The sequence below is a fragment of the Condylura cristata genome, unplaced genomic scaffold (genome assembly GCF_000260355.1).
Source record: "Condylura cristata isolate star-nosed mole 26May11 unplaced genomic scaffold, ConCri1.0 scaffold00005, whole genome shotgun sequence".
In the NCBI taxonomy this organism is placed as follows: Eukaryota; Metazoa; Chordata; class Mammalia; order Eulipotyphla; family Talpidae; genus Condylura; species Condylura cristata.
Window position 1 is genome coordinate 38,528,451 of NW_004567106.1, and position 12,910 is coordinate 38,541,360.

At 32.9% G+C, this 12,910-nt stretch overlaps 1 protein-coding gene across 1 annotated transcript in view; it reads left to right on the forward strand.

Moving 5' to 3' along the window:
- Window positions 1-10,291, forward strand: part of PCLO (piccolo presynaptic cytomatrix protein) — a 272,220-nt gene extending 261,929 nt beyond the window's left edge. Inside the window, exons 24-26 of the mRNA XM_004676888.2 lie at window positions 3,664-3,798; window positions 4,270-4,415; window positions 5,760-10,291. Coding sequence (XP_004676945.1) covers window positions 3,664-3,798; window positions 4,270-4,415; window positions 5,760-5,900 — 422 coding nt within the window. The 3' untranslated portion in view covers window positions 5,901-10,291. The remainder of the gene's footprint in view (window positions 1-3,663; window positions 3,799-4,269; window positions 4,416-5,759) is intronic.
- Window positions 10,292-12,910: the final 2,619 nt, after the last annotated feature.

A 12,910-nucleotide genomic window follows, 5' to 3' on the forward strand; every position in this document is an offset into this window, starting at 1 on the left:
CTCAGAAGTATGTGCCTTACTTTTTCATTTTGTCATGTTCTTTAGTGTGATCTGTTCTGTCCGTGTCTTCTGTTGACTCCAAATAATGGGAATTCATTTTCCCGACTCTCTTCTTAATCATGTTAGAATTTTCCTCTCCCACCCCAATCCCAATATGGTTTGAGAGATGGAGTGGGAGTCCTAGTCACCTTTCTGAAGGAGAAAAGAAATATTTCTCTGAAGAAAGAGGTAGATTTGTCACCCTGTTTGACTAGATTATCTTTCTTTTTTTGAGATTCAATTTTCGTGTGTGTATGCCAGCATTCATGTCACCACGCTGAGCTATATCTTATTCCAATGAAAAGATATTCTAAACTTTGAATTTTTCTTCTAGTTGATCTTGGAGCTGTAGCAACTAAAAAGTCCTGTCAGTGTTTGAGCCCACTGACACTCAGCTCTTGGTAGTGATGCCCCATAGCTCATAAGGGTTTAGCATGACTTTGTTTGCAATACCTGTTCTTATTGTTAATATGCTTTTCTGTGCCAAAGATTTAGCAATGATTCTCAGGAACTTTTTGACTCATTTTTGCTTTCTCTGCAGCGTTTGTGCTATTTGCTGTGGTCAGGAATACCACTAAGCTGTGCCTTCTTAGATTCTGCTTTTTCTTCTTAGATACCACTTTTTGGATTTTCTGGCATGAGATCATAGGCTGCTCTTTGGTTGCTAATTTCCTAAATTTTGCCTCTCCTAATTTCTCTAAGTCTTAAAGAAAAGGGGATTCTAAAATCTGTCCCATTTTCTCATTTTTTTTAAAGATTTATTTATTTGTGCATACAGAACTGGGGTGCAGGCCAGAGGCTCAGGGGTGGCGAGAGGCTTCACCAGAGACAGAGTAGGGAGCAGAACAGGCAGATCGACAAAGTACACTGCTGAGGGGAGCAGCGGGCAGGTCAGGAGAGGTCTGCCACGCCATGTGGTCACCTTCAGTGCAGGCTGGAATCAAACTCATGTGGATGTGGCTTTAGCTTCTCAATGCTGTGCTTTAACCCGCTGTGCCACCAGGGAGGGCTCATTTTCTCATTTTTATATAATTGATAAAAATGTTTCTTTCTTGATTATCAGGTTTTTGTATTAATATATATCATGATATCTGTTTACTAATTGTGTTGTCTCAATAGTCTTTGTCTTTATTTGTCTTAGTCTAGTTGGCCTGTCTTGTAGTGCAAGTATTGTGTTAAAGTCTTTCATTATTATTTTCTTTACATCACTATATACTTTTATATCTTTCTTATTTTGTAATTTTAACTTACTTAACTGGTCCATCAATATTCATACTTGTTGTCTCATCATTGTGATTTTTGAATTTTTAGTTTTATAAGATGTTGTTTTCTTATTTGCTGCATTTTACCTAAATTCTATTTTATCTAACAATAAAATCTCAACCCCGGTTATTTATTAGTTCTGTAGTCTGCATACTTGTAGATTATGTTTGACCACTGAAAGTATAACATAGATTTAAGCTTTGCTTTATAAGTTTATCTGAAAATCTTTATTTTAGCTAAAACTTCATGTTTACTGATATTATCAATAATTGATCACAGCTCTGCATTTTGTTTACTACTGATTACATATATCACTATATCATATTTCTCTTTTGTGTGTCTTTTATTACAATCATCTGCTTCTATAAGAGAGTTTTGTTACATATAGTCTAATAATTTTCTTTTATATCTTGTGAAATGTTCTTCTTAACCATTTACTATCTAGTTTCTTGTTCTTCTTAACCATTTACTATCTAGTTTGCTAATGTTCTATGGTTGCCTTTGTCAAATACCTATTGCCTGTACAAAATTCAGCAAATCTCACTGTTTTTTCTTTTGTCTCTCTTCTCCATCCATTTTTTTTTTTTAGTTCCATTATATACAGTCTGTCAGAAGACCTAATGAATGCTTTTTCCAATCACTTATGTTCTTATTCTTTATTCTTGGCTATACAATTAAGTAGGCCAAATACTTACTGTCTTTCTGCTGAAATTTCTTTAGTAGTTTCAATAGTTTGATCCTCATATATTTCTCAGAGAATCAAACTTTATGTAATACTACTGCAGTCTTTTTATGTATAAAACTACTGTGTTGACACTTGAAAGAAGTTTAGCTGTATACAAACCTTTCCTCTTCCAATTTACTTTTTTAAATTTCTTAAGAAGAAAACTAACATGCAGCTACTGTGAAGTATCTGTAATCATTGACTGCTGAATTACATGATTTTAACTACAGCCAGAAAATTTGTATTTCAGTTTATAAAACATATAGTGGACAACTGTCTATTTTTGAAACTTAGTTTTTTGGTTGAAGGACATCAAATCTATATTCCTCAATTATATAGTGTTGTAAACCCATTTGACTCAATGAAAAACAGTACAATTTACAAAAAATAATGGCACCAAACAGCAGTAATTGTCAAAGTAATAGTTTTTGTTTACCACCATTCATTTACAATGAAAAAATTTCCAATTTCACACAATGATATCCTTGATAAAGATGTTAAACTTATTGTTCTTAAACTAGACACTTAATTGCATGTCTTATTAATATTCTGTGTGATGAAATAAGAATTCCACATAAGGCACTTATGCTATAAACTAAAGTAAGCTGGTTGACTTGAGAAAACATATTTTTTTTCAGGTTTCTGAGTTGCAATTTAAAATAGACCTTTTCAAATAATAAATGCCACTTATTTAAAAGAATAAAATAGGCAAATTGTATTGTGGTTTTCTCAAAACAAACAAAGTAAGCTTGTGAGTGAACTAAAAAAAATTCCCTATAATAATTGTTGTCAATGATAAATTCAACTTTTAAATAAAAGTAGAGTTTGGGAAAACTTATATTCATTTCCCTAGGATTCACAGCTTTCCAATATTCAAAGACTTTTTTTGATGATATTGATGGTGATGTTCACAACTGTATTTCTAGTATTATATGAAATATGTCATACAATATGAAACAAAATATTTCATACATATGAAATATGTCATACATATGAAATAAAATATTTGTTGGTGAATGAGTAAGTGGATGAATATATGAACAGAAGAAAGAATGTGTCAGTAAAGAAATTGGCCTAACATGAAAAACTTCAGTGATGTAAAGATTTCAGATAAATTTTGGAAAGAAAACACCAGATTTATTTAAATTACTGATGTACTGTACATTCTTATTACTACATATTGTTGTTTTTACAGAGGAAATAGAAACATTACAGAGAAAAAATAAATAATATATGTGTTTATTGTGTTAGCAAATGTTCTTTGACAAACCTGCTGATGAACAATTACTGACAAGCTTCTATCTCTTATATTTCACATAATTTAGTATATCCTATAAATTACATTATACCTGCTATGTCGTATGTATTTTTATTTTCCTATAGTGTCATCTGTTACCTCTTTTGTCATAGAAGTCTATAGTTGAATAACATTTATCTACTGTCATTTCATCCATAGCTCTCTTGTTTCTAGCTTATCAATATACTTAAACATACTTCTTAAGGGCTTATACTAGTGAGCTGTGTATTCATGGAATGCAATAAGGTGTTTAACACTTGATAGTCAAAAATTAATTATTGAACTAAACATTTAATAAATGGCATTATATATTCCTTAGCTTTTTTATTAATTCTTTCAGTTAAAACTCAGGTAATGGGAGAAATCAAGATTGCATTAAAGAAAGAAATGAAGACAGACGGTGAACAACTCATAGTTGAAATTCTGCAGTGCAGAAATATCACCTACAAATTTAAATCTCCTGATCACTTACCAGGTATCTAATTTTAAAACAATGAGCAATAATATATATTTAAATGCCTATAATATATACATAACTCTCTCTATATATGAGTGTGTGTACATATGTGTATATGTGTGTATATATATATATATATATATATATATATAAGTACTAGATCCAAAATTTTCTGTAAAATGCTTATCAAAATTGGGGCTATATACCAAATATATCTGGAAAATATGAAAATAATTTTTTTACATAGAACAAGTTGATATTTTGTTAGTTTTTAACTAGATTTTTTCAACACATAATCTTAATGGGATGTATTTATTATACAACAGGCAAGTTTAGTTATTGTAAAAAATGGTGTACATTTTAATTATTGTCATCTGATATATATTGTACACAGTCTACTGGCTTTGCTTAAAATGTAGAAGAGCTCTCATAATACAAGTATTACTGTATGGTTAATGGACTCTTAACAAACTGAATTCTTACTTTCAGATTTATATGTAAAAATATATGTAATGAACATCTCTACCCAAAAAAAAGTGATCAAGAAAAAAACAAGAGTATGTAGACATGATCGAGAACCTTCTTTCAATGAAACTTTTAGATTCAGCCTCAGTCCTGCTGGACATTCTCTTCAGGTAACTCTCTATTAAATAGTTACTATTTTAATGTTGTCATTCAGGCAATATTTGTTTCCTAATAAATATTTATATACTTAACATCCATATGAAACATTTTACAAGTTAATTAAATTTCAGAGGTATCTTCCCAAGAGCCCTTTAGGATTTTACAGCCCACTCAAACAATCCAATTAACTAGCAAGTCTTTATTCTCAGTTTATTTCATATAAATTTATTCTCAGTTTATTTCATATAAATTTATTCTCAGTTTATTTCATATAAATTTACTTCCATTTATTCTCCTTGGGTTCTTATCTTTGTTACTCTAATCATTTTAGCAGTTTTTCTGGCCTACTTACCATCAATGCCTTTCCCTTATAACTCATTTCATCACACTGCTAACAGAGGTATCTTTTTAAAACACTGGGTAAGTTACATTAAAGCCCTTCAGTGACTCACCATTATCCTGACTCACTCGAGTCCTCCAAAGTGAATTCTAATTGCATTGATTTAATCTCATCTCCTTGTTCTATGCTTGCTATATTCTCCAGTCATACCAGAACCTTTTCAAATCAGGTTAAACCTCCTATCCATCACAATAGTCCACACCTTTCTATAAGTAAAGTCAGGTCTTTACCCTGGACATAAGTGTAATTCATCAGGCCTTATTCAAATAACATTTTTTGTGTGTGTCTTATTGGGCTATCACTTCTAATCTGTCCTGTCCAATAATTAGTGTAGTTGCCTATGATTGCTTTTATACTAGTTTCTCTATGGCAAGGCCTTATTTTCATTGGTCTTTGTTTTACAGCCAAACACAAAGCCTGCATGAGATCTGTAGTAGATCTGTACATATAGAGACAAGTAATAATAGAAGTAAAAGGGGAAGAGAACAAAGAGATCAGGAGAAAATATGGGGATTAAGAAACATGGTACTCTCACTGCACACAAAGTCTACAGTAGAGACAAATATAAGATATTGCAATGTAAAGGTTTTGTTGAGAGAATTGACATTAAAGTGGAAGGGAGTTAAGATATTGCAGGAGACTGAAGTCTTAGGAACAATTTTGTTATGCACAGAGATTAAGTAGTTCAAGAGGGACTAGTAGAATTACCCAGTAATACACTTCTTATCCAGAATTTTCATGTCCATCAGAATGTCTTTCCTTTGGAAAAAAAATGGTGATGTAAATTAATTAATATCAGGCAAATGTTTGGAAGACATCTTGGTTATTATTTCTTAACTATGCCCACTCTTTCACCCTCACCCTTTTTTGTCATTTATTTCCTCAATAATCAAAATTCCTCAAAAAAAAGTTGAAATTATATACAACTATATATAATTTTGCCTATTTTTTCTAGATTTTACTTTTCTCCAATGGAGGAAAGTTTATGAAAAAGACCTTGATTGGTGAGGCTTGTATCTGGCTTGACAAAGTGGATCTCAGAAAAAGAATAGTCAACTGGCACAAACTGTTGGTCAGTCCTACACAAACGCACTGAAGGAAAGGATCTGCTCAGGATGTAAAAGCTGCTCTCAGTAGTCTGAATCATGACTATAGATGGATCCTATCAATACTCAGCTATATTTTAAAGGATAAGCATAAGGGGAACAAGCAGGAAACACATACTTAAAACCTTTTAAATTTATTGTCGAGAAACACAGAATTATTGTCAAATGCTAAAGTTCATATTGAAGACAAAGAGAAAAGTTGTTCTGAGAATTAGGGTCGCTTGTGGTTGTCAAGGAAAAAAAAGGAGAAAAATCTGCAATTTCTTACAGAGTTGAACTGTAGCTAAAGGCAGAAGCTCAAAGATGCATTTGGTTACAAAGGCAAAGGTAGTACTCTATGCAAAATAACCTTGGCTGAAAGTACTAATGTAACAATTCTCAATGTTCAAATGTCCAAAACCTTTCATCTTCATATTATCTGCTCAAACAATGCACGGTGTTGAAATTCTGACATAGGATAGACCTATGTGTCCAAGACTGGAAGTAAGATGGCTGTATTTTTAGAAAAATGGGGACAGGAGAGGTAATAAATTGACCATAATATTCAGGTGTTCAAATGTTGCAAGTTTGAGCAACACCAATTTTGGAATCCACATTGTAAAAGCACATTTGTATAATTTGAAATAATACAGAGTGAGATAGCACTAAGTAGAAAAGAAACAGGATTTCATTTATCTAGAATTGAGCCCTTAGTGGCTGACTAAGAAGACTATTGCCCCATAAGCTATTGGAAACTTTGTTAAATACATCAAAAAGTCCATAACTTACCTGTGAGTCAAGACATTTCCAATCTACATACCAAAGGATTTAGATTAAATTGGTATCTTCTAGGAAGCATGATAACTTGTTCTTTGTGAAATTTCAAATAAATGTATTATCCCAAGTAAATGTATTTTCTTTCTCTTGAATAATGTATGGAGAGAAGGAAAACTCTTCCTCTGGCAAGCAAATCATCTTAATCTTGCGACATTGGGTAATACAATTGGTATAATTTCCTAATCTTCCATAATGGTTTTCCCCTTAACACATGAACTAATTGTATAATGAAAACTTTGATGCCAAACTCAAGCTCTCTCTGGTGTTACGTTTTCCCCACCTTAGTGGCAATATCACAGTGATTAAGTTCATCAATGTTGGGAAAATATGTGAAGAGTAAACATGTTGAAGTTAATATATACTTTATACTATTTTAATAATATAAAATAATAGGACCAAAGTCTACATTTTTCAATAAAGTATCTTCTCCATCAACCAACATAAACAAAAGGAGTGACATGGAGTTGTAAGAAACCCACCTGGTTGGATTTAAAATCCTTGTTTCTGGTCTTGGTTTTGTCTCTGACAACCACCTTGCATGAGTCACCCATGCTAAATTTCCCCCGATTTTCTTTTCTCATAGAATAAAAATGGTAATACATACCTAACCATCCTAATGAGATGCTGGGATGATGAAGCAGTCACTATGAATGAAAATGAAAGCACATTTTGAAATATAGTTTTGTGTACCTAAGTGAGGAATGATTATTATGCAGCCTTTTATTTCTCAGATTTTATATGTGAAAAGCATTCTCTATAGCAATGGCAAGAACTGACAAGAATAAAGCAGTATATTAGTTTCCAAACTTTCATTTAGCTTGGAAAAAAGTGAAGAACTGATAAGAATTGTGTTCAAATTAGGTTATTTTAAGTTAAATGAATTATACTAACATATCCTATTTCCATATCCCACCCTAAAATAAATTGATTTTAGAGTATTTAAAAGGTTGAAATTTTAGTGGAATTAGAGTAATCATCTACAAATATATTGGTTGAATATTGCATTTCTCATTTTTAAGAAAGAGGCAAAATTCTTCACTAAATGTCTTTATTATTTTGATAAGAAATACAAATTTATTTTTCCACTCTAAGAAAGATTACCACTACTTTACTTCTGTTTTTTTTTTTTTTTTTATTTCCACTCCCCTGATGATGCAGCACTATTTATAATTGATATTGTTCTAAACACGGGGATTGCTAAAAATCTGATAACACTAGGATTTTATTTTTCAAGACAATTAGATTGGTTGATGGTTGCCATGGAAGTTTTTAGCAGAAGTTAATACTTTAGCGAGCTTGGAATCATCACTCATAATTGGATAAGAAAAGGGCCCAGGAAAATTCCATTCTGACATGACAAGACTCTGTTATTTGCCCTTAAAAGGAAACCGGCTTACCTAAGTCTCTTCTGCAGCACTTATATCCAGAGGGATGTATGAGATGTTTTATGACTTGTTCGCTTATTTCATGCCAGTTGCAATTTCTTTTAGAATAATATAAATGCAGGTGCCACCAAAACAAAGATCATCCCTTGGCAGCCATTTGACCTGAAGGAGTAGGAGTCTTTCCACAATGCGTGACCCTCTGTTCTAAGGAACTAGTACTGGGGCCAGGTCAATTAAGAGTTACAATTAAGAGAGAGCTTCTTTCTGTGCACCAGCATTTCCCTTCAGAGAGCAAAAGACCCTACAGAGCGTGCCAAGATTGCAACTGACCAATCTCCTAGGTGATACTGGAATTATTCTATGCAACACCAACCCTTACATGAACCAATTTCTTCTGAATGATGTTGATCACCCTTCTTAAAACAAAGCTACTTCTTTTTTAATTGCAAATAGGGCTCTTGTTTTTTTACTTTTTATATATATTACAGCACATTTGTCACTTTTTATTTTATTTATTTTTGGGAAATTAGCTTTTTTTATCCTAATAGCAACAAAGTTTATAGTGTCTAAACAACATGTAATTAGTTCAAATTTTAAGAACTTAGACCTTGAAAAGCATCTTTATTTTTCCCACAATTCCACTGAGTTATCCACTGAGATTGAAGTTGCCTCTTGGTTTAAAATTGGTTTTAAAGGAACTTTTAGCTGTAGAAGCAAAAGCACAGAGTGAATTTTCACAAAAGACAGGGAGTGATAAAATGGTCATGACAGACATACATAGCATTAATAGCAAGAAGTTGGTGTTTCCCCAGTTTTCACTTGAGATTAAAGAGGTTTTTGGTGACTCTAAACTCTATTTACCATTTCAATTTAAAAGAACAGTATCCAAGAATAAGGAGCAGTGATTGTTCTCTGTTCTTTAATGTTGCCTATATTGTAATTAATCATACTAATTAAATATATATTTTCAGCATATCAGTGGGATTTATTTCGTGGATCACACACATTAATATAGTCATATTGTGGGAATATTATAGCTGGCAACCAGCTGATATTGATTCTTACTATAGGAATGGTTGTGATGATAGTGGTGATAGTGTTAGTGACACTAGGTTGGTGGTGATGTGAAGTAAAATAAAATTACATACTGTATTGTGCCCAGCTTATTAGATATTATTTGGTCTATGTTTCATTTCATTAAGATATCATAAAGATGTTTATAGTATTTTTTTACTTTATTATTTAAATCATAAGTAACAATTTTTTAAAAAACTTATTTTCATTGCTATGTCTATATTCCAAAACAACCAACTATAGCTATAAATGTGTTTATAACTCTATGTGTGACAAAATTGATTTTCCCTTTTTGAGCTTGAGATGGAAGTGAAAGTAAGCTCAGGGAACAATTACAAGCTGTCTCTTTAATAATTACTTGCCTTTGAAGTAACACTAGAATGAATGAGTGAAAAAGATATTCTCATTGAATATGACACATTGATGTTTTCTGTATGTTCCATGTTATTATTAAAGATACCATTAAATTAAAATCATTTAATCAAATGATTCCTTATATGATAGGTAGATTGAGGGCAATTTCTTAAGTTGTTACCCTGTACATAACTATACATTGGATAAAATAGACAAAAGTTAAAATATTAATTTGATTTGGCACTCAGCATGTGAATAAGATTATTGTTTGAGTATGTCTGTATATTTGTTCAGTGATGTGCTCAGGTGCTCCCACTACTGATAAGTGTGTGTGCCATATCCAAAAAATACATCTGAGATTAAAGGACAAATTTCTTGTCTGAAAAAATAAAAACCCAATAAAATTCATTGCAAAATAAAATAAAAATTGAAGCGCTTGGAGATATGTCTTGTATCTAACTCTGTGTCGCATGCTGTGTTGGTGATTTGCTAACGTGTTCTTATTTTTTGTTCTACCCAAATTTCTCTGGATAACCTAATGAACAAATACAAATTCTTGGGCTAAAGATTGTATACACTGAACTGAAATACATGAGGATCGTAATTAAAATGCTTGTAAATCTGTCTTGAGTTTTACTCTATGTAAAAATATGTCTTGGTTTTGTGATTGTATACAAAATGTATCTTGACATCTTATGCAAACCATGGTGTATAAAGGCTGTTGCCTCAGCCTTCCTAATAAATGTTGAAAATGTCAACTTTGACTTCTTGTGTTTATCAAATTGATAAATTAATAATGAAAATAGAAATAGAACTTTTGAAACAGTCACTCTGAAAATTGCATGTAGTCATAAATACATTCACTCAGCCAGTTTAAAAAATACATTTTAAATACAGCTGAGATGTATAAAACAAATGTATAGTTTAATATATTGTCATACGATCTTGTTACTACCACCCACATCAAGAATTGACCTTTATAGCCATTTAGAAGGCCTTTGTTTAACCCTCCTTATTTCAGCAACTTCCTGCTCACCTGTCTGTAACTACTATCCTGATTTTTATAATTATTTCCTACCTTATCACTGACAACAGCCTAGTAAACCCTGGTGTGGTTTTCCTGTTGTATTTTTAGCAAGTTTTCTAAGCCTTTTTAATCTACACAGTCTCCTTAAGACTTTCTCAGCAAATTTTTTTTTTTTTAATAACCTGGCTCCATGTAATCCAGATTTTACTGATCCTGCGCTCATAGATCCTCCACCTCTACATCACTCATAACTTCCATTTTGTTCCACAAACATGACCTGATTCATGCTGAAACTGTCACAAGTTTGTGTTGTGGTCTTTCATTAGGAGGCACGTTCTGTCTACCTCTTTTGTCCTAAATGGCTGTAATAAATACATTAATTAGATGATGATAATAAATGAGGGTATTATAACTCAATCATCATTGCTTCTTGGGATATATTTTAAAAGGATAAAAGCCCCCCCTTAATTGATAATTCATTACCCAGTGGTATCATTTGTTTAGGAATGTTGTGGGAACAGCAAAGAAATGTGGACAATTTTCTTCTATTATCTCTCAAAATAATAAAACCATTCCTTATCATTTTCCAAAGGTGATCAAATTAGTTTTTGTGATTAAAAACTGTCAAAATCATGACCATTTTGTATTATCCCAGTTACACAGGATGAATTTAATGTTGGAAAACAAATTCATGAAATCTATCTTTAAAATCAAAGGCTGCTGGCTAATAGTATCAAAATTCAAAATCAATTCATAATAAAAAAACAATATTGGTCAGATTTCCATTCAGAATGTCATCCTTCAAAGTATATTACAGCATCTAAACAGTATATAGTAATGCTACTGACGTTTAAATATGTCAGTAAACCTATAAAAAGTTAATTAAAAACACCCTAAGTGGGAGCACCAGAGTCAGCTCCAGCCTCGCGAGAGCTTGTTTTGCCGCGGTTTCTCCTGACTGCACGGTTCACTCACGGTCCAGAAAAATGTAAGTGGAAGCCGCGTATCCGGGGCTGTGTGCACTATAATGTCCACAATTTAAACATTTTTAAGAGCAAGAATAACTTTAACTTTCAGTAAGCTTTTTGAGAAAAAGTGAAAACTATGGTTGGAAAAACAAGATTCATCGTCACTTTCGTAGTTCTATGAGCTGTTTCTGTGGAGTGGGACCAGAAACCAGATTTTGAAAATGGACCCAATGCACGTTTGCTTCTTTTTAGCTATTTTACTTGTAGCAAACGCAGACTGGAAGGAAAATCAAATAAGAGCAAATGCTGTATCCACAGATGGAATTTATTCTTCATTCTGGAAGCTAAGCTTTTGAGAGGCTTTCTGGTGGCGAGATCAGGCCGGCCCAGGTGAGGGGTAGCTCTTCCTTGGAGTCAGCCAGCTACAGGTACTATCCGATCTTGAAAATGCCACCACAACGTTGTCTAAAGTAGAGTTAAACAGTGTGGGAAGTAGAGCCTACCTGAGTTGATACATAAAACTTTGCATCACGGTGAGAGAGGTGAGGGGATAGATGAAGTTTTGGTTGGTTGGTTGTTCGATTGGTTTGGTTTTTAAGATGAGCCGTTGAACAAATAGCGTAATCAGTGTTTACGAAGGAACGATTCTCTACACTAATCGGACCTATAGGGAAGTGAGAACACTTACATTTAGTGTAGACAGGAGAAGATGGAATTAAACACTCAACAGTTCCACTGCAAGAAGAGAAAGAACCATTTCTCTGATGGTAGGTTCCCAGCCCTGACTAATAAGAGAATCATCTGAAGATCTTTCAAAATGATGGCTAGCCAAGCTCCAACCCACATCATTTGAATCATCCTGTGTGGTTTTGGACACAAGCATAAATATATTTTTAAGACTTCCCAGCTGCTGTCATTGCACAGCCAAATTTTAAAAATACTATCCTAATGAAACCAAGGAATGAAAGGAGAGGGTTAGTGCAGATGCAGACAGATTATAGGTTGATGAAGAAGTTAGAGAGTTTCTGATGGTTATTATTTCCTCTGTGAAATAAGATAGGAGATTATCTGCTTAGAGGAAGTGGATAGAGGTTGGATATTTGCAGAGTAAAGGGGATTTAAAATAGTCCTAGCAATGCGTGGGAGAACAAGTAGACAGAAAGGCCGCTGAGCCATATTGAGGGCTTTTTTGAGCTTGGTGACTACAAAGTGAAAACAGTCTGCCTGGCTATGTGACTTTCCTCAGCCTAGACTTGGTTTAGATTTAAGAGCAAAGAATAGACATGGTAAATTTTAACTAGATAGGTTCTTGCCAGATGGATTAAACAAAAAAGGAACTATGGAAGGGCATTTGCGTTCAGGACAGATGAACTGGC